Consider the following 23,369-nt stretch of genomic DNA (forward strand, 5'->3'; position numbering starts at 1 on the left):
TGATAGAAAAGGACAAGAACTATTCGTCAAAGTATACTGACTGGGTGCGTTTCCCTTTATTGCTCACATACTATCTAATATGTAATTGTTTAACAAACAGGAGATAAGATGGACCAAGCAAAAAAAACATATTCTTTGACATGATACTTGGAAGAAAAACTATTTATATTTTCTTCAAAAGTGGTCCTTTCAATGGACGCCCGGCATGTTTTTTGCTCTCTTTACGTACTCATAAACATCATACACACTATTTGAACCATTCACCTAAGACATAGTATATAAAACAGGCCGGCATCATCACTTCCATACCATATTCATTATAATAAAATCCTCTGTTACCTGTAACTGAATGGATGAACGTGTCCTTTTAAGAAATACATACACTAGTGAGTAGTTGTTTTATTATAATAAGTTAAATAAGAAGAAATGGGTTGTTCCTCTCTGGAGACTCGACTGGATTCATAAATAACCAAGTGTAGGCGCATAAACCGTCATCAGTAGGACTACGAGTTCTTCAAATCCCAAGGTAAGGTCTTATGAATAAGATGTATTGTTATTAAGTATAGTTGAATGAATTGTTGGTTGTTTACCTGTAGAAGCGAGCAACTACTAACTCTCTCACTCTCCTTATATTCTTCTTCTTACTTTGGCTCCATGCAAGGAAGTATTGTAATACTAAATATATAGAGTCGAGTCGACTCTTTAGTGATAATTATTGCCAAGAAACAACCATACACTCCTTGGGGGCTTAAGGAGTGTCACGTAAAAATGAAGTCAAACTGAGGTATACTCCTCCTTCAGTCAGTAAGGGCTCTAAATATCCCTTACAAATAATCCCCATGCTTAATAGAAGAACTCTTGAAATAGTATTATTATTATTGGAAGTAATTTCTTTTGTAGGACTATAAAACAACTGTTTTTTACAATGGGGTTATCTGCAACTAAGCCTGTTTCAAGGACTATTTTTGGAGGGTTTTCTAGGAGAACGTCTTTATAGTTGTATATGTGGCACGTCTGCACAAAATGGAGTGTTTGCAATTCTTCGTCAATTATCCTCAATTCCTACAAACACATTATTCTTATTAATCATTAATGTAGCCTAAACTAATTGTTGCAAGAATAGATGAGAAATTGATCGATTTTATCCTTGAAAAGGGCTTTTTTTGGCCAATTATAAGTATATTAAATCAAATAAGGATCTAAATATAGATACAATTCTGGAGTATTATAACTCATCCATTGATTTGAATACTAAGTCCACGATTGGCTTAAATATGTAGATGAATCATTGACTTTTAAAACTATGTTCAATTACTATCTACAAATTAATTTCTTATTAAACCTTTGTTAGACCTGCAAATTGCACTTAAAGTAGCTAAAATTGATCATCAGAGTAAAAAATTGATAAAGTCTATTTGAAAGTTACAAAAGTTCTTTAAATCAAATAAAAAATTTAAACTATAGCTACAATTATTGTGCATCTTAAATCATGCCGTTAATTTGAATAAAAAGTCCATGAATGACTTAAATATGTACATGAATCATTACGCTAATTGAATTATTGTCTTATTAAATCTTTGCTGGGCCCACAAATTGCACTTAAAGTAGCCAAAATTGATTGTCAACATAAAAGAAATGAGAAAGATATAAAGTATATTTAAAAAAAGTTATATTAATAACTTAGTATTAGGGATATATTAGTTCTTTGAAACCAATAAAAAATATCAACAATAGCTCCAATTCTTTGGTATTTTAAGTCATAGTAGTAGTTTGAAGAATAAGCCTATAATTCACTGAAATACGTCTTTGAAATATTGGGATGTAAATATGAGATAAAAAAGCATAAATTGAGATTTTCTCCAATTCTTGATTTTTATTCAAGATTGTTTTTTTGTTGACATATATTATATATAACAAGTTTGTAGGTTCACTCAGTTATTAATCTTCCATAAATGTGTCTTTAATACATTAATATATGCTATGTAGATAGTTAAGATTAGTAAATAATAATAATATGAACTTCTCACGTTACGACATTGTCTATGAAAGACGTACTACTTTCTAAATGGATCATTATTAGATCTCTAAACTATCATTTCCGGTACTGAATAGCTGTTAGTAATAATAATATTATAGATATTATTTGTATAGGTAGGCTAGGGTAGCCAGGAGCAACGCCATATGTTTTCAATGTGGTTGAGAAATGAATAATAATTATAACGTTGAAAAAGGTTTATAGTTTCTTGAAAAGAAAACATTACAAGGAAGTTCCTTATAATAGTAGTTGTAGGTTGCGTGATGTTGTCAGGGATTGAGCTATGAATATTTCCTTTCTTAAAATAATTATGGAAAACACTCCTAGTATATTTAGGAGTGTGTTTTGAGAAATATATTTTTTTTGTGAGAGGTTGGTTTTTGTAATTTTTTTGGAAAAAAATTAAATATAAAACATTTAATTTCGCAGAAAAAAAAAATCAAAAATACAGAGCTCTCATAAAAGATTAAATGTTTAAAAAAAAATTCAAACTCATATATTAAATTTTTTGGAAAAAATATCCAAAGTATAGCTAATTATTAAATTTTTTAAACTTTTTGAAAAAATCCACATTTATACATTGAAACTAATTTTTTTGAGAAACAATTTCTAAAATCCACAGCTCTTCACATAAAATTTAGTTTTTATGGGAAAAAAATTTAAAGATAAAATTTTTTGGAAAAATTTTCTAAATTCAAATGCATATTTGAAATTTTTATGAAAAAAATTTCCGATGTTAAACACCAATTATTACATTTTTTGAAAAAAAAATTCAAAAATCAAAATTTATTCTCAAAAACATAATTTTTTTAGAAAAAAAAATTCAAAAATCGACAGCTCTTCCTAAAAAAATTTTATTTAAATATTAATTCTTATTTTAAACTGTTTTGTAGAAAAATTGCAAAAATCTAAAACTATTCAGAGAAAATTTAATTTTTTGAATTTTTTTTGAAAAATTAAATTAAATTTCTAATATTAAATTAATACATCCCATTTAGCCCATCCCCTCCGGAGGTCCCTAGTATTTATGTTCATTTATTCCTCTTGAGATCATTTTAAAAACTATATAAAAAATGTTTGGACCATGGAATTCATGAGTAATCTCATATTTTACCCTGTTAGATGCCCAAAGACATTGCTCAAAAAATGTGTACCGCATACAAGGCAATTTTTCTTCTTCTCTTGTTTTAGACATGAGCAAAAATATTCATACATAAATCCTATATAGGTATACCTATAAATACATATGAAAAAATCACAGGTAAAATGTTTAAAATATATGCGTCTCTCTCCCTTTAAATGGATTGGATTCTTAATAACTATGATTCTTATTTACCTCTAACTAACGTAAAACCATCGATTTGATCATTTAAATCCTCATTAGAATGGAGCTCATCTGAAAAGCAATATTTTTGAAGGAAAGGCATATAAATAATCAAAATGCAGTCGGAGCTACGGAGTGGAGATCTAGTTTGGTTCGATCCAGGAGTAGGCTACGTCCTTCCAGGAGAAGTGATTGAATACCATGAAAATGCTCAAGTTATTATGGTTCAAGCCGTGATCAACAATGTCACAAAGAACTTTACTCTGAACAATCTGAGTTCCGTATGTATTTATGCATACCACTGTGACCAAGATAAACTCTAATGTTTATGTTTTCCATTTCAGGTTCGTCCAAGACAGGATTTGGGTCAGGGTGGAGTGGAAGATATGATAAGCCTTCGGGATATTAATGAGGCATCTATTTTGTGGAATATTCGACTTCGCTATGATAATCGAAATATCTATACTTTCATTGGTACAATCCTCATTTCTGTTAATCCATATCGAGCATTCGATGAGGATGGGGAGAACTTATATGGGCTCAAATCCGTGGCTAAATATGATGGTCAAATTTTAGGAACTCTTCCCCCACATTTGTTTGCGATTGGAGCTTCTGCTCTTGCTCGACAAGTTGCGTATCCCAAAAAGAATGTAACCATTCTTCTCAATGGAGAGGCAGGCTCTGGAAAAACAGAGTGCTGCAAGCTACTTCTTCAGTATTTATCAGCAGTGAATAAATCTGCATCTAATCTCAAAACCGAACAAATCATTGAGGCGTCGCATCTTCTAGAAAGCTTTGGACATGCTCAAACCCTGCGCAATAATAACTCATCACGCTTTGGAAAGTTTATTCAAATGTACTTTAAAGATGGCATCATAAGTGGTGCTAAATTCAATGATTATCTCCTAGAAAAAAGCCGCATCGTGTCCCATAATTCTGACGAGAGAAACTTTCATGTCTTTTACGAAATGTTAGCTGGTCTGAGTCGAGAACAAAAAGAAAAATTCGGTCTCATGACCCCTGATAAATATTTTTATCTCAACCAAGGAGAGAGTGCAGGAGTCGATGGAAAAAACGACAAGGCGGACTTTGAGAATTTGATCTCTTCTTTCCAAGTACTTGGATTCTCTCTTGAAGAGCGTGATGCCATATTTAAAGTCCTTGCATCTATTCTACATTTAGGGAACGTATATTTTCACCGTAAACATTTCCGTAATGGTGTTGAGGGAGTAGAGATGGGCTCGAATGTTGAGATCAAGTGGACGGCTCATCTACTTCAACTTACCTCAAATTCTCTTATCCAGGTCCTTACCTCTCGAATATCCCCTGATTCCTTGGGTGAGCCAATTATTGTTCCAATGAACATTGACCAGGCACTAGACGTAAGGGATGCCTTGTCTAAATCCCTCTACGGTACCTTATTTACTTGGATTATCAAACGGCTTAACAAAATAATCTCCACAAAAAGTAAAGGAGTTGGCATGAACAAGGGGATTTGCATTCTTGATATGTTTGGATTTGAGGACTTAAATGAGAATAGTTTTGAACAGCTCTGCATCAATTTTGCAAATGAGAACCTACATAGTCTGATAAATAAGAGGATATTTAAAGCAGAGCAAGCCGAGTATGCTAAGGAGCAAATCGATTGGACTCCAATTAATTACATTGATAATGGGCCTATTCTAAATATACTATCCAAGAAACCTGTTGGTATTTTCCATTTATTAGATGATGAATCCAATTTCCCTAAAGCAAACGATACTTCTTTCCTCGATAAATGCCACTATAATCACGCTTTGAACGAATTATACTCTCGACCAAGAATGTCTTCAAGAGAATTTGGAGTCAAACACTATGCAGGACAAGTCTGGTATAACGTAGATGGCTTTCTAAGAAAGAATCGTGACTCTAAAAATCCAGAGATCATTAGTCTACTCTCAACAACAAGGGATCGTCATTTACACAATATGTTTTCTAATTTATTCCAATCCCTTCCCAAGGGGGAATTGCTCCCAAATGTTAATAGTGGAAACGATCATTTAGTTACAATGAAGCCAAGAACAGCTACTGTGTCTGCACGATTTATAGAAAATTTGCATCAGCTCCTGGGTATAATTCAGGACTCTCATCCCTTCTATGTACTCTGTATCAAACCGAATAACTCAAAAGTACCTGCCAAATTTGATATGCCCCTCGTTTTGGATCAACTCCGTGTCAACACTGTTTTAGAGACAATTATGATCCGCAAAACGGGATATCCAATACGTATGAAGTATAAACATTTTGTTGAAAAGTTTAAATGCCTCTTGGGTGCAAGATATCCAAACATTGGCTATTATGGTGGAGGAACTCCAACTACAAAAGAAATGGCTCGTAACATTGTGGAAAAACATGCACGAAATCGTGGAGATGACTATGAATTTGGTTCCACCAAGGTTTTTCTAAAAGTAAATATACTCTATAAGCTTAAATATATACAATACATTTGATATTATTTATAGGAGCACCTACGAAAGAAAATTGAGACAGAGAGACGTCTAATTCATGATGTGACCGTTGTTAAGCTTCAACGAGCTGTAAGAGGTCATTTGGCTCGTAAGGAATTTCTTAATAAAAAGAAATCTGCAGTAAAAATACAGGCAGCATATAGGGGTTGGACAGCTAGACAAGACTATTGCAAAATGCGTAAGGGTGTTATTGCATTACAGGCAATTTATAGGTAATAATTATGGGTTCTTTAAACAGATAAATTCGAGTAAAATAATTTTGGGGTTTATTTATATTCAGAATGAAGAAACAACAATCCAACTATAGTCAGCTCAAGGAACGAATCCATATGCAACATCAAGCAGAGGAAGAGGAGAAACGAAGACGAATAGTTGAGAAGCAAAAAGCCTCTGCAGCGTTCCATGAAGAAAAGAAAATACGCATTGAGAGGGCTCGACTTGCACGGAAGCAAAAGATGAAAGATGACGAATCCATCCATATGAGAAAGATTTCTCGCGAACACATAAAGAGAGAACTAGCATCATCTCGTGTCACAAGCCCTTCAAGCAAAGGCTATGAAGAAGTAGAAGAAGATTACTTTGATGAAATTGACGATGCTATGACTGAGGATGACTTCAATGTTGTTCCGAACGCAATTCATCATCAATCGGCATCAAATCTGCAGAGGACTCGTGAATCCCAATCCCATCATCACCATTATCAGACCTCTCAACATCAAACCCATCATAACTATCAAACTTCTAAGCATCAATCACGAACCATGGAGGAAATGGAAGATGATGTAGTCGAAAAGAAACCAGGGACTCCTTCTTCACTAAGTGAACTAATTCGAAGTAAATCGCCTCCGAACAAGTTAATCAAAATTCCTCCCAAACTATCTCTCACAACTCCGTCGCCCCCCATCCTAAACCTTTCCCCTACGTCTCCAAAGTACAATACGAGTACAAAGAGCTTCACTTCACGGGAAATGCAGCAAAAAGTGAATCACCTAGAGATCCCAGCTGAGCTTGCATTCATCATGTCTCATATGGAAAAGAGTCAGGCTTCCTTGAGTACAGAGAAACATTTGGGAAAAATTGCAGAGCCCCTCCCCTCTGTTCCCTTTAGAGGAGAGCTTAAATTGCCAAGTGACATTGACTATTATTCCTTTTCTAAAGTTGCAAATATTTATTTCAAACATCATCTTTGGGAAATGAAGACTGATCCGATCAAGACACCTTTTTTGAGCAAGAACAAAGAGAGTGACTATCAAGAATCTTTAGCTCTTTTTAAATTGATTTTACGCTTTATGAATGATCCAAACTTGAGTGGAGTCAAAGAGAAGGTTCTATCAGACTATATAATAACTAAAGGTAGGTGCATATGTTGTATTTTTTTTAATGTAAAATTTTATGAGTCACTTAATATTATTCTAGGAATTAAAAATGAAAAACTCAGAGACGAAATATATTGTCAGCTTGCCAATCAAACCCGTAAAAACGGCGACAGTGAGAGCAATGAGCGCGGTTGGTTTCTTATTTCTAATTGCCTCTCAGCCTTTCCTCCCTCTAAAACCCTTTATAAATATTTGCTCAAATATGTCTCAGACAATGCTGTTAATGGTTATAAACATGTTTGTCAACAAAAACTCTTGCAAGCAGGGATAAACCATGAGTCAAGGTAAAAATAATTTCAAATAACAAAATAATACTTTTTATGTAAGTATTTGTGTTTTTGCAAAAATATTTCAGAGCTTATCCCCCCACTAATCTGGAATGGCATTCAAACAAAAAACGTGTCAAAATGGCTGTGGATGCCACGTTCCCTGATATGGAAATCCGTCCTGTACCTATTGAATCTTTTACTACAGCTGAAGAATTTGCTGCAAATGCCCTATGTTCCAGAGGGATAGCTGAGCTTTCAGGATGGACTGTTGGATATGAGTGTGGAGAAGATTCCTTTGAGCTAACTGGATCGGATTTTGTTATGGACATTTTGTCAGAAGGAGAGTTGCCTTCTATTTTCCCTAAAGGAAAGGTGCCGTTTTTGCAATTATCCGGGGTATCTCGACCAAGTAAAGTCACAGCTGTGCCATTGGAGATCCCAAACGTGACTGACGAAATGATGAGCGCTATTTCTAATAAGAAAAGATCTCATTCGGAGGATCGGCTTCTCAAAGTTGATGACTTTGGTCTCTCCTCTGATTCCATTTTGAATAATCGATATTTTGAGAGTAGTGGTCAAAGCAAAGACGTGAGTAGCAAGAGTAAGTCTCTTGATAATTTGTTAAACTCCGTAAACTATGGATTGAGTGAAAATAGTCGTCTTAATCAAAGATATCATGAGGTATCTAAGGATGGATTGACAAGCACGAACACAATCACCAAGTTTACAACAATCCTTAACAATTCCAGAAACGAAACTAATAATAACAGCAAATCAAGTAAAACCGAGTGGGAAAAAATCGGACTGTCATCCAATAATCCATTAAATGACAGATATTTCAGTCAGCCTGATCTTTTAGAAGCAGCCAACACTCAAATAATTCAGAAGGAAACCTCCTCTCAAATGACTCGTTCAAGTGGAAACTTGAAAATGGCAGAAGAATTGGAAATGACGATTTCTGCTAATCAAATTAATCTGACCAATATCCTCAGAAAAGGTCGACCACGCTTTGTTAAAGGACGAAGGAACATCAAACAATCATCTGCAATGTCAGACACCTCTGAAGCTCCTTCTATTGCCTCTCATGTACGACGTGTAAGAGTTCCTTCACAAGCTTCTGATGTAGATCAGTTTTTGGATGATTTATTCATGCCAGTTCTTGATGCCGACGATGGACTCTCTGATGCAAAATCCCTTGCTGCTTCCATGAAAGGTGGTGGAAAAAAATTCAAGAAACTTACAAATGTAAATGAGTTGGTTTTGAGTATCAAAGGAACTCAGGATAATTCTGCACCAGGAGAATTTCATCCTCCACCCCCTCCCCCAGCTCCTCCACTAGCAGCATCCAATCTATCCATGGGATTCCAACCCATTCCTGGTGTCGTCACACCAACAATGTCCCCTCCTCCAATGCTTATACCCACTCCTGTTCAGGGTTCTTTTATTAACTCAACAAATACTACCACTCCCCATCCACCTCCAACAGTGTCACAAGATGGCTCTGCTCTGGCTTTTACTTATGTTCCAGTTCCTGTTTATAATATTGGGGGTGTTGGTCTGCCGGGTATGATGTCTCCAAAACCCGAGGAAATAGTTATGTCCAATAATAATAATACAAGCAATAACAACAATTTAAATATCAATGCTAATGGCTCAAATAATGCCTCTTATCAGCAGGCCTTCATTCAAAACGCTGTGGCTCAAAATATGCAGATACAACAACAATTAATGATGCAAAATCAGGCTCTTTCGACACTTCTTTCTCAAGCAGTCACTAGTCCACAGCCCACATCCCTTACCTCAGTTATTTCTGGACTAAAGATCAATGAGGACTCTGTCAATGATGAAAAGAACATTGAGCTTAGATCTTCCTCTCGAAAGAGCAATTATAGAGTCCTTGAAAATGATTCGTCCGAATATATCACTAGGATTTCAAAAACGACTCCAAACACTCCTAAACTTTCTACTGCATCCATGGAAATGGAGCTAGCAGGAATAATGGACCCATATATAAGAGCACGAACGGTACGAATTGGAAAGTGGAGATGGCCCCCACCCAAGGAGGAAATGGAAAGTGCAGAGGGAATAATTGGTGGTCAAACAGAAGGTTTTTTTGAGTTTAAAATGAGAAAAATGCAAGAGAAACGAATGTCTTCACAGAGTCGAAGTGCTGTTATGTCACCGAGCTCAGGAGTTCATCAGCAACAATTCAATGAACAGTATCGAGAACACCAACATCATCCCCAACAGTATCAAGAAAAACAACATCGACAACTCTCAGAAGTGCTTCAACTCCAACAACAACAATTTCGTGAGCAGCAACAACATCTGACAGATTCCTTCGCTGTCCATCAACAAAAGTATCGAGAACAGCTTCAGGAGCAACAACAGCAGCAACAACTCACAGAGTCTCTCCAAATCCATCAACAGCAGTATCGAGAGCAACTCAAGGAACAACATCAGCAACAGAGTGACATGCTCCATCAACAGCAGCTTCATGAGCAATTACAGCAACAACAAGAATTCCAGGAGCAACAAAAGGCGCAACAGCAGCACTTGATTCAACAGCAAAGCCTACTTCAACAACAACAGCAGCAATTAAAAGAGCAACAACAGCTGTTCCAAGAGCAGCTTCAAGCACAGCAGCGAGAGCAGCAAATGTATTTAAATGAAACTAGGCAACAGATTGAGAATCAGAGGGAATTGATGAAATCAAAAAAGAGAATCACTTCACCCATCAACCATTCAGGTTTTTATTAATTTTTTAATTTATTTGCAATATGTGGTGGTGTGTTAACATAAAATAATCTGGAACAAAAATCAAGAAAAGTAGAATTGTCCTATATTTTTTTTTCATCATATATATACCATATAGACAGAACATTAGTCTTGCTAAGTTACTCATTCTGTGAGTACGCTCCTGTTATATTAAAAATGAGCGGTGCTCATTTTTTTTTGCACATATAGGCTTATTTGAATTTGGCAACTCTTCCTGATTGGACTTAAATTCAATTGTGATGTACGATTTATGACAAACATTTATTATTTGCATTAGCTCATAATAATCCAAATGATTGGTTTATTTAAAATAGGTATGTCATGAAACTTTAATTTGTTTTTGGGTGTACCTTGGGCACAAAAGTTTGGGAGCCACTAACTTAGAGGACATGTATTTATGAGGTTTCGTACTCAATCATGCAGTTAAGCCTTATAGTTTGCTTGATCTTGCACAAGGTTTCTCATGTTTTAGAACGTATGGCCCTGTTGTCATCATCTGTCAGCATCAAATGGAAATATATCGAGTTCAGAACAAGACACAGAATCAATAGAAACCCTTTTATATAAATGTGATTAATCCTATTTTTAATTTGGGATTCTTTTAAGGGTAAAAAATAGCTCTGAACGATTATAGTCCCGAATTACTATAATTCCAGATATTTGAGAATTCAGATGAATCAGAGAAAAACTGAGATCCGTTTTGGACTTAAAGATTATTTGTTTTTTGGCTTGAATTCATTTGTACAAAATGAGTATTCCCCAGTGGTATTTGTGTATAGAATTTTACGATAATTTGTCAAATAGTACAAATATAATCCAGGCTACTGTTAAATCAGTCCTTATTTATTTGGTCCCGTCCAGTTCAGTCTTAGGATAGGTCTTTAAAACCGTTCGTCCTTAGACAGTACTATAACTTATTAAAAAAAGAACAAATAAATTTGAGTGACTTTATAAGTTTTTAGGAATGACATGTAGGACTGAGCTGGAGGGGACTGTTTCCTTCAGTCCTAAATAAGGAATAACACAACTCTAACCCAGGCTCAATTTTTATAAAAAACAATTCAGCTTGGATTTGTGTTGACAGAACAAAGTACATCTTCATCACCTACATGAGTACCTAGAGGTACAACGTACCTACGTACATTGGAAGGCCTCAAGGCCTAGAGTACAAAGCTATAAAAAATCAAGGAATTGACATTAAGATTTAGTTTGTGTGACATTTAGATATGGAATTATTTATTATGTACAAATACAATTCTTATTTTCCCTTCATAGAGTGGAATACAAATAATACTTCCTCAGTTGGAAAACTCAAACTCACCAACGAAATGAAGAACATCTTAGATTCGGCCGTTATTAAAAGTCATTCCGTTGATGAAAACGGAAAATTGGAGCTATCGGAACTCGAAATGCAGGATGACGATGATGAAGATGAGGCTCGGGCCATCAACTCAGTCCATTTGCATTCTATGAACACAGAAATACAACGACTTACAGAGAACCGCAAGTTCCTTCTTGAACAGAAGACGAATAAAATGAAAAAATTGGGTACTGCTGATGAAGTGAATAGAAAAAATAGTCAACATGAGTCGATCTATGGTATGGACATCACGGACGGGCGACGATCTTCATCTAGCCATGCTCCTCCACCGCCTCCCCTGCCATTTGTATTCCCTGGATCCCTGAGCACAAAAACCGGAGACAAAGTCAATCGATCCAAAATTGAAATAGAGGACTTATTTGAGTCTTCCACCACCAAGAATCGCTATAACTCCATGGAATATCTCTCACAGCAGCAGCATGGGGAGCATGGAGAAATACATGAGGATGACTATCAGTCTGTAGATGACATCTCCACCAAACTACATCCACCCAATTCATCCACTACCTTTATGTACACGCGAAATGTCCCGTGGAACCTTCAAATCCGTAAAGAGATTTTTTCCCCATCTGAAAGTCTGAGTAATCCACTTTTAATTCATTTGATTTTCACTCAAATTGTACGTGATACCTTTCGAAAAGGGGATTCGATTCTTAGATTGACTCCTCAGGAATGTTCTCGCCTTAGAACGCTTTTGGATGAGTACTCAATTAATTTGAAAAATCTGGGGAGTACCAAGCATCGTTTGTCCACAAAGAAGAATATTATCGAAATTGCAAAAGATAGCGAATATTACTTTTCAAGGTAAGGAGTAACAATTAATATTTGTGGTTAATATCTTAAATACTCTTCTGTTTGTCATAAATAATAGATTGTATCCTATTTCTTCTGGAGTGGAAGGAGAGTCGCAATTCCTATCCATTTCCCATAAAGGAGTTCGTTTAATTCGTCGTGTTAAGGACCCTGGTCATGATCATTTTGAAGTAAGTTATTTTTCGTAGCTTTGACTTAAAAATATAAAATGATTCATTTTGACTTGCTATTTAAAAAAAAAAGGGGGGACAGAAAGATGCGTAGCACTAGAATGGAAGATAGTAATTTATAGTGTTGGATTCAAGTGTTTCTCAAACTCGAACCTAATTTTTTTTGTTTGTGTTCACTCCATAATAATTGTGGTTAAAAGATTGCCGACAAAATCGTTGGGGTAATATCCTTACGAAGTAAAATCGTGTAGTACATAATCATTGTGAGTCCAAATTATTATGGTTAATATCATCGTAATGCAACCTTCATTGTTAAGCAACAGTACCCGTTGGGGGGCTCAAAAAAGTTTATGAAGGCCGTCCCATTTTTATATATATTTATTTATAAGTCTTTCTTTTTTTGGTGTTATCACACATGGGATCCAAATTGGTTTACAGTTCAGTCTGAAATTTCTCAGACATATTTGAAATTGAAATCATTAATTATAAATTAAACTTGCAGAACGACAATTATTATGTGTGATTTTCTACGGAAAATCACACATAATATTTGTTTTCAATGTATATGAGACGTTATTTAAACAATGTTAGAACTATGACTTGAACCCAAAATTGTTTTTGTAAATGCGTTATTTAAGGGTAGATATAGGGCAACTTGCATTAGTCTGAAACTACTGGGATGAGTTTAGATACCAAACAACGTTATTTTTAACTTATTAGGCAAAATATATATCTCAAATGGACTGTTTCAATTTTCTCATTTTTTCATTGTGACGATGAATATTTCATTCATATATTCGTACAGACAACCTAATATTTTATAAAACTATTTAAGTCAATGAAAGCTTATTATTCAAATTAGGGAGATAAGTTAATAGACTCTGGAATTTTAGGTATAGTTTAAAATCTCTATTTAATTTAAGAAACTTGATTAAAAACAATTAAGGTAACTTATACCCGTCTGTTTCATCGAAATGAAATGGAGTAGAACTTATTCAAATAGATTTACTCGTTCCTGGGTGTGTATTTAATGTAAATCAATACTTAGATCCTTAATCTGAAACAAAACAGCCTTTGAAAAAAATTGTCGGATAAGTTTAAGAACCAAAGAATTTTAACTATAGCTTAGAACCTGTGTTTGATTTGAGGAACTTATATTGGCTCCATTTCTACAATTGTAGTTTGTTATATAAAAACAATCCTGCAACAAAATCAATTGAAGGATTGAAGGACCCAATATATGTTGTATTTTCTTTAGCATCACATATACATACATTTGACTCAATTACCGATTTTCTATTTGAATTACTGGGATAGATTAAGATACCCAAGAATTTTGATGGGGCCTTTGTTTAAATTTAAAAGACTCATATTGATGACTGATGTAGCCCATTTCAATTGCTGTCTGTGATGGTTTCCATATTTTATTGTGAAGATAAATATTGGCTGCTTTAAGTTGTGTCATTTGCGACACATCCAAAGAATAAGGAAGAATAATTTGTAAATATAAATTGACAAATATTCGTCGCATAATACAAATCTCGGTCATCCTTCTTTTTTTTTTTCTTTTTTTTTCCTCTTATACCAGGTATTATTCCACAGGAATCTGAACACTTAGTAGTTAAGTCACTAAAATTACTATATATTTTGATAAATTAAAGCACACACAATTAGTTACAAAAATAAAAGTGCTGAGCTCACTAGCTTACGTACAATTCGAGAAAATGAAACTTTGCGCACTCCAAGCAGTATTGCGTATCCTGGTTCATCGTCTACGCCGTCAGCAAGTCTGAAACGATGGAGGGGAAGGATGACTGTGTCAAAAATATAAAAATGGATCTGCAGAATTAAGGAACTCAGTTCAGGCCAATCTCCTCAAGTCCATAAGAGTCCATACAAGAGCTATTGGCTTTTAACACCAGACTATCCAAATAGCTATACAAAATAGGTTGAAAGAGCTTTTTGAGGCCACTTTTGACACCAGCAATGAAAGAACCCCATCTCCTCCGTTGCAAGACTCTTTTGAACGATTTCTTTTTAGCTCTTTTTTTGACACTTTTGGACCCAATACATCCTTGCTGTCAGCCCCCTCGACTATACCTTTTGAGTGCATGTCGAGAGTAAGTCCTCCAGTCTACGTAATCTAAACCCCCACGTCCTCACAGCTACTTTCAGCCAGCACTGGGATGCCATGATCGAGGGTTACATCCATAGAGTGTGCCAGGACTTACACCACCTGAAGGTCATCCTTGCACCTATGAGCAGCTACATTAATGATAAAGAGAGCTCAAACACACATCTATTTTTAGTATTGACTTTGCTGAAATTATATAGTTAATTAGGAAATTACGTCTTGTTGAAGTTTAAAATACAAAGTTTTGAGATTGTAATGGAACACTCGGTACATTTAAATTCAAGTGAATGAGTGAATTATAGACTTTCTATTCAAATTACTTGGGGAGTATTGATAACAAAGAATTTTAGCTAGAGGACAGAACCTTTATTCGATTAAATGAACTTATTTTGGGACCCATATGACTCCTCTGAATAAAATAACAATTTGAAGAATAAAAACATAATCCTATTTCAATCATAGAAAAACCATTCTATCTTGCTTTTATGGTAGACGGGCTACATAATTTTCAACCGAACTCGGTAATCGAGCCTACTTGTAACATGAACTCGTAGGCTCGATGCAAGAATCGAACATTGTTATTCAAATCTAACACAAGAGTAATTAATCAATCTCATGCCTTGTCATTAATTTTTATTTGATTGTTTGCCTGTGAATGCCATAGAGTCTGAAAAAGCATATTTTTGAACTCCTGAGTTGCATAATTAAGCCATGGATTTATGAGAAGTCATTTTAAACTCCCATACATTATATACAATATAAATCTTTATTGTTCACAGCAAATAATAATATTGTCTTGGTTCTTGAATTTAAAAAGGAGAATCTACAAAACAAAACAAAAATCATTTACTGAAACTTCCTACACTGATTTGTAGCAAACCACAAGGAAATAATATAATTATTATTAGTCGTAGTAAAAAAAGAACTTATAATTTAAATCATTTGTATCTATTTGATTCATTTCTTTACAGACGCTTGAAACATATACATTCGAAGACATTGGAGAAATATCCACCATAAAGTCCAACGGACTTCAAATAGTAACACATACCGGAGGTCGACTTATCGCTTCTACTCCCAAAGCGGTTGTGATCAAAGATCTACTAAACACATATCTTATTGAAGCCAATGCGAGCTCTTATGACTATGTCAAAGCCCTAGGAGAGTTTCATTCTGGGGATGAAAACGCCATTTCCTTTAAAAAGGGAGATATTATCGCCGTTGTTCCTAAAAGGGATTCGTATACAGAAAAGGGGTGGCTGTATGGTATTAAAGATGGAAGCTATGGGCTATTCCCAGCGGAGTTTGTAGAGAAATTATCACCAAAGTCCATTCGTAGAGAAATGCGCGTCATTGCTAATGTCACTCAGAGGTCCCAGGAGCGAGAGGCTCCTTATGAAGAAGAGGATGAAGATATTGAGAATATGAATTTACTAGAGTCTGGACTTGAGCGACAAACGGATGAAGAAGAAGAGGACGAGGAAGAGATCCTCAAAGTAAGGAATGCAAGCTCCACGCACTATGCATGGGAACGAAAAGGCCCGCAAAAGAATCATCGCCAAAATGGATTGGAGGCTGTTTCAGAGGTCATGCAGAAGAACATAACGAATGGCTCGCATAATGAAGGAAATGTTGTCATACCTCCAACTATACAGGATGATGGTAAAAATCCTCTTCTGGAATTCGCACTCCAGCACTTTCAAGATTCCCTGAAAATGCGCAGTAACGTCGGCAATGAACAACTCCCAGATAAAAAGAGTACGAACAAGAAAAAAAATAAAAACATTAAAAAAACAGCAGCCACCTCCTCCTCTGGTCTATCGGGAACTGTAGCAACAAATGATTGGACTTGGAAGGATCAGGTGGACCTGGTCAAGTGGACTCCTACAATGATATCTGTAAGTTTAAAATAAAAAATTACTTCTACTATTTTTCATTTGTCTCTCTTTTTAGAACTCTCTCCTTAGACTTGAAGCTCCTGGTCACAACAATTTGGCTCTTGAGTGTTTTGCTTGCATTATGCGCGTCATGGGGGATCTTCCACTATTAGCAAATCAGCATGAAGTTGACTGTGTCAACACTATTCTTATGTATTGTCATAAGCTTGAATCCATTCGTGATGAAGTCTATTGTCAAATTATGAAGCAAACAACGAACAATAAGAGCATGAGTAAGGACTCTTGCCAAAAGGGATGGAGACTCTTCACCATCATTGCTGCTTACTTCTCTTGCTCAGAGATTTTACGGCCCTATTTGTTTAAATATTTAGAGTCTGCAGCCTATGACAAGAGGCGAGCCTATCATGGAACAGCTCTTGTTTGCTTACAAAATCTAAGAAAAACATTTAAATACGGTGGTCGCAAAAATATTCCGAGTATTGAAGAAATTACGGCTATCGTTGCTGGACGTAGTTCAAAGAGACAAATCTATCGACTACCTGGTGGTACAGAGCGTATAATCAACACCAAATCCACAACTGTTGTGGCAGATGTCATTGATGAGCTCTGTAACTTTATTGGAGTCAAGGAGAACAATGAAAAAGAGGAGTTTTCTCTTTATTGTATCATTGAGGGTGAATTGTATACAATGCCACTCTCCAATCGTCATTATATCTTGGATCTGACCAACGGGCTTCAACATCAAAATGAAGAATTTTATCTTATTTTCTGTAGATCAGTTTGGCATTATCCTCTCCGCATGGAGAATCCTCTTTATATCGAGGTAGTTTTTAATCAAATAGCTCCTGATTACTTAGAAGGCCACTTGCTCGTCATGCCTGCCGGGAACCTTGAGGATGAAGAGCTTGTGTATGACATTGCCAAGGTGGCATCTCTCCTTCATAAAGCTGCTGACATGAGTGCTAAACCTACGATAAAAGAAACAAAATTCCTTCTTCCAAAACCCATACTCAATTCTCGAGAAATCAAACCTCCTCAATGGGTTAACATGGTTCAAAGCAGTTGGAAGGACGTTGAACACTTAACGAGCAATGAAGCCAAGGGGCAAGTCCTCATCATTCTATCCGATTGGCCACTCTTTGGCTCAAGTTTCTTTGCCGTCACGCGTTTACCTGATGCTAAAGCATCTAAAAAAGAGGAAATTCCCCCTTCAGATGTAGATGAAGAACTCCTGGCTCTCAATAAACATGGTGTGAGCTTCCTGGATCAAGTCACTCATGAAACAATCCTACACTATCCATTCACAGAAGTCATTTCCACGCGAAAGTTAGAAATCGATGATCGTGTTCTCTATTTAGACATGAAGTGTGGAAATCTCATGTCACAAAATATCACACGGATCAAGACATTCCAAGCAGATGAAATTGCAAGGCTCATAAGACAATATATTACGATTGACCAAAAGCTAAAGGGAAATCATTCTGCTGTTTCAAACTCCGGGAAGAAACATTCCTCTGCCTCTTCTCACTTTGAATGAAGAAGAAGTCAGCTTCCCTAATCAATAGCTTCAATAGGTTATTATACTAAAAATAACTATTCAACAAGAATGTCACTATCTGTTTGAAAGAAAACACATTTAATTATAAATTTATTTTTTACGTATTATGTAGTTACGATGTTATCAAATTATAAATATTAATTATTATTATTATTGGCTATAAAATACAATTTATACCTGACGTAAAAGAATATATTTACATTTAATTACTTCATAAACTATTTGCACATTACGTTACGTAATGTAACATCTAAGTTGTATTTATTTTAATGATGGGAAAATTCCAAAAAAAAATTCCTGCCCATTCCAATGCAATTTTTAATAAATATAACAGGAGCCAATTTTTTTATATTTTAGCTAATATTTATAAAGTACCTTTTTGCGATAAGGGACTTTCAAAGGATTATAATTTAGGGGGATTGGTTTTTGGAATTTTTTTGAAAAAAATTACAAATATTAATATTGATATATAAAATTGTATTTCAAAAATCCAAAACTGTTGATAAAAATTCAATTTTTTGGAAGAAAAAAAAATCGAAAACCTAATAGCATTATCAAAGAATTAAACTTTTTAGAAAAAAAAATCCACAGCTCTTGTTAAAAAATTAATTTTTGCTGAAAAAAAATCACAAATCTACGTCTATTCACAAAATTCCCAAAGTCCACAGTTGTTGACAAAAAATTCAATTATTTGGAAAAAATTAAAAAACTAATTTTTTGCGAAAAAAAATAATATATATATTTCGAAAAAAAAATATATTATTGCATTTTAGGACGAAAGTTTGAAAATTACCAAGATATTGACAGAAGATTAAATTTTTTTGGAAGAAAAAATTGAAAATTAAATTACAATTACTATTACTTTTATTTTTTTTTTAACTGAGAAAAGTAAAAAATTGTTGAAAACAATTAATAAACTAGAATTGGAATCGGGCAAATTAAGCATTATTTAATGCTTAATTTGCCCGATTTCAGAAAAAAACAACTAATTTTCCGATTCCGATTAATGGTTCCATCACTTATTTATGGAACTTATGACTAAAAAGTCCATACTTCTCCCAACCTTTGGGAATGAGTAAGGTGACCCATTAAGATCCCAATCTGAATTTTGGATATGTTTGAAAACATTTATTGAGACATTTTCTACCCAAATTAAAACAAAATCGGGGGTGCTACTTGGTGGGGATGTCGCTTTGGAGGCCGCACCAGATCCCCAAATTTTTACTTTAGATTCAAATGCCATTATGAATGAATGTATAAATTATAGTTTGTGTTCTTGTGCATTTAAAATCGAGCCTCTGTGGGAGTAATTGTGGCCATCCGAACAACACTGGTCCAACGCATTAGGACTAACTTTGAACGGACCTGGAACTGCCCAGGTGAGTTACAGAACCCTAATATTTCATACTCTGTTTTATTATAGAACTCCAGCTCACCAAAAATAATCAATATTGGCGATGATCATGTCGTAAATTGCAAAAAAAGTGTGTATACTTGATTTGGACCCAGCTATGTTCATTATAAAATAAATTATTATAGTATTTAATGGAATACTATGTAGGATTTTCATAATACATAAATAGCATTCGGTATGATTGACTTATTTGCTTAAATACCATATGATTTCGGGCCTTACTTTTTCTTGTCATTGGAAAGTTTGCGTGATCCAATAAAGGTAACAACATGAATATTTCTATAAACTTGATAGAAGGTTTTCCTGTGACCCCAACATTGTTGACGTAGGCCATCCGGGGGCTAGAACAAAGAAGTTGTATAACAATGAAAAATCATTTTTTCAATAATTTTTGGAAAGTAGTCAAAGTCGGAAAAATAAATTAAAGAACTGAAATTTTAACATCCCAAAAATATAACTATCCCCAATATCCATTAAAAATATGTTACTAAATTGTTATACAATCAAATTTCCATATTGTAGACAATCAATTAATTATGATATTGTAAATAATAGTTTTTTTTTATTTATTTTCTAACTATCCTACTCTTCTCGTTCCTCACTGATCAAAAATATTAATAATTGTAGAAATAAAAACCTTTGATAGAGATTTTCAGAGCATAATTTTTTATTATATTCAAATATAACTGTTTGTCTCTGGCATGAAATATTATTTAGTGTGCAGAGGCGTCAGTATGATTTCATTTTGGGGAGGGGCCTTGGTTTTTGGAATAAATTTTAAAAAAAGTTAAAGATCCACAGCTGTTTGCTTTTCTTAATTTACTCTTCCTGCATTCAACGAATCAAATATTATACCGAATGGTCTATTCAAATCTGAACACATTTAATTTTAAACTTTATCAAAATATTAATTATTAATCAAAAATATAATTTCAATAAAATTAATACTATAAATAGATTGTTTGTCTGATCTCTTTTCATCGTTAATGTAGACCCCTTTAATAGCAGTGATGAATTCTAGGCGGAATGTGTGATACTCATTACAGATGTAATTCTTTGTTATGGGATCCCAGTGCTGCCTGACAGTGCCTATGAAGGCCTCGGTATTTGGATGACGGACACTGTAGTTCTTCCCCTTGACTTGCATCCAAAAGTTGGTTTGTATCAGGACAGTGGGGATGCCAAAAGCAGCTTGGAACGAATAAGATGAGTTTCTTTCATTGCTGGTGTCAAAAGTGGGCTATAAACCCTCACACGTTAATAGCTCACTGGACAGTGTGATGTAAAACTCCGATATCTCTTGTATGGACACTCATGGACTTGAGAGGATTGGTCTGGGCTTTTTTTTTAACTCCTTTGGTCCATTTAGACATTTTTGCCAGAGTGCTTCTTCCTTTCTAACGTTTCGGACTTACTGATGTTATAGACAGAGTCCTCTAGACGCCCAACTCCTTCAATTGGGGGTTAACCACCGAAGAGAAATACGTGAATGAAAAAAATAACATATAATTTTTTTTGGGAAAATATTTCAAATATTAACTGTATGAAGAAAAAAAAAAATGAAAAAGTGCAGCTGTTCAAAAAAAATTAAGCTTTAAATATTATATTTTTAGAAAAAAGAAACAAATTAAGCTTGAAACATTAAATTTTTGGAAAAAAGGAAAAAAAATCAAGAATCTATAGTTTGTTGAGTTTTTTTTTTTTTTTTTTGGGGATGGGGGGTGCTACAGTTCCTCCAGGCCACTTTCTATATTATGGAGTTTAAAAATCGATTGGAAATTTCTCCATTTTATCCAATAAAAGTATCAACTATGAGCCTCCAAGAAATTGTCTTCTTCAAGTTCAATTATTATGAAATTTAATACATTAGTGAAAACATACTATTTCCATATTTTATAGATTTTCATAGTCTAGCAGCAAAAATAATTTTGTTCGTATTACATTTTGTATTAACAACTTCTTCTTAAATTAGTTTTGCTCTACTCTAGGTAAAGTATATTATTTTCTTTTAAAATATTATAAAGAATCTCCGTTGAGCATAAATGAAATTATCAACCAATATGTACCAAGTTTTATAAGTATATACAGACACTAAACGATATGTAATAGTTAGCCTTATCAAATACTTGGCAAAAAACGATCAAAATCAATAGAGTAAGATACATATTTAATGTACCTCGCAAACTAGCGTAAAAAACGAGGGTATAACCTAGTAATTAGTCCAATATTCCACATAGTGAGCTACTTATCCTTTCAAACAATGTAATCTGTATTTTATATCAAGATCAGTCACCAAAAAGCAGGAACCTGAGCGTTGTTTACTTATATGAGTTTGTAAACAAAGGCACAGAGAGTGACGTCGTCTTTCAACTAAATAAAATTATTTAGATAACGGACAATTAAGTGGTTAGCACTTTTCCCATTCGAACCGCTGTCGTTTTTGTTTTGAAAAGTTGCATTCAAATGTAATTTGAAGACCAACAACAAATGATTATAATTCCTAATTAAACAAAAAAGATTGCAGAAATATTTAGATTTGTTGGTCCACTCCTTCTTGATGGTTTCCATCTAGAAACAGGGAACTCCTGTCAGGAGTAACACACAACCTCTTCTCCAGACTCACTTGGATAGAATAGTCCAAGAGGTTTGCGTCTGGAGAGTAGGGCAGTCACATGTTGAGATCCCAAAAGTCCGGCAAGTTGTCTGTCAGGAAGGTCCGGGTCTTAGTGCGCACAGAGCTCCGTCTTGAGTTATAACAATGTCGTATTCGAACTTGTATATTGCCTTAGATATCACTTTCTTATATAGAAGTTCGATGTTAGCATCTGCATTGAGATTTTCTTCCTTCTTCACAAAAATAGAAAGGCAGGCGTTGCCTGTACTGGCCACTGAATTTTTTGTACCGACGATATGTCTCACTGAAGCTGAAACAATGTCTGGATGTTCGGGTCTGCTTATTACAGTTCCATCAACGGTGAAAAGTTTTTAAACCGAAAAGAGCCAAAATTTACGCCAATTTTTATTAGCTTTGAGAAAATTTAGAGTCTTCCTTCTTCTTTTCAAACGTCTCAGCTCCCTCTGTTCAGAGATAAGATGTCTTGTTACCCTCCTCTTTGATATTGCACCAATGTCATTCTGTATTGAAAATACTAAAATATGTACCACTAAATAAGAACAACTCTGTAATTTAAACTGCAACCACGACTTATCTACAGGCGCACGCCCCCAGTATCACCACCAAACTAAAAAGGGTTTGAAACGATAGTTACTAGTGATAAAACTCGGTCCAGCACCCTAATTTTTTTTCGGTTTGTCTTAAGGGATTTTTTCTAGACCAATTTGGACCCATCTCTTGGTCCAGACCGAGTATTTATTTTTTTATTTTTCAGTCTCACTTTATGTACCGATTTTTTATAAACCATTTTTTTGTTTTTTTCAGTTGCATATATTATGAGAGACCTTTTCTTTTCTAGATCAAATGGGATTCATTTGTTTCATAAAAATTTCAAAAGTGAACGTTAAGTTCTAGAAAAAATACTGTATACATATAAAAGACAACAAGATCAAAATTAATCCGAGCTATCTCTGTTTAAACTTTGTATAACGTCATTCTACTTGTAAGTACATATGATGTCATGTTATAAACAATTTATCTGTAAAATCGGTCTAAACTGATTTTTTTGGGACAGAAATAGATTGATTTTTTCGTTTG

The 23,369-nt window shown here is 34.6% G+C and overlaps 1 protein-coding gene across 1 annotated transcript; it reads left to right on the forward strand.

Annotated features, from left to right (window-relative positions):
- The first annotated feature begins 258 nt into the window (after positions 1-258).
- LOC121124603 (unconventional myosin-XV) lies at positions 259-18,461 on the forward strand. The gene is made up of 11 exons (XM_040719760.2): positions 259-526; positions 3,420-3,640; positions 3,704-5,806; positions 5,861-6,078; positions 6,147-7,219; positions 7,283-7,526; positions 7,598-10,260; positions 11,565-12,474; positions 12,542-12,653; positions 15,759-16,685; positions 16,741-18,461. The coding sequence occupies exons 2-11, from the start codon at positions 3,476-3,478 to the stop codon at positions 18,220-18,222; spliced, it is 9,897 nt and encodes a 3,298-aa protein (XP_040575694.1). The 5' UTR covers positions 259-526; positions 3,420-3,475; the 3' UTR covers positions 18,223-18,461.
- The last annotated feature ends 4,908 nt before the right edge of the window (positions 18,462-23,369 follow it).

Source organism: Lepeophtheirus salmonis, chromosome 9 (genome assembly GCF_016086655.4).
Source record: "Lepeophtheirus salmonis chromosome 9, UVic_Lsal_1.4, whole genome shotgun sequence".
Taxonomy (NCBI): Eukaryota; Metazoa; Arthropoda; class Copepoda; order Siphonostomatoida; family Caligidae; genus Lepeophtheirus; species Lepeophtheirus salmonis.

What these genes read in the sequence shown, in the direction of transcription:
- LOC121124603 (XM_040719760.2), top strand. Translation starts at nt 3,476, where the DNA reads ATGCAGTCGGAGCTACGGAGTGGAGATCTAGTTTGGTTCGATCCAGGA. An exon ending in GCATTACAGGCAATTTATAG is followed by an intron (nt 6,079 to 6,146) that starts GTAATAATTATG and finishes ATTTATATTCAG; the next exon opens with AATGAAGAAACAACAATCCA. An exon ending in CTGGTCATGATCATTTTGAA is followed by an intron (nt 12,654 to 15,758) that starts GTAAGTTATTTT and finishes ATTTCTTTACAG; the next exon opens with ACGCTTGAAACATATACATT.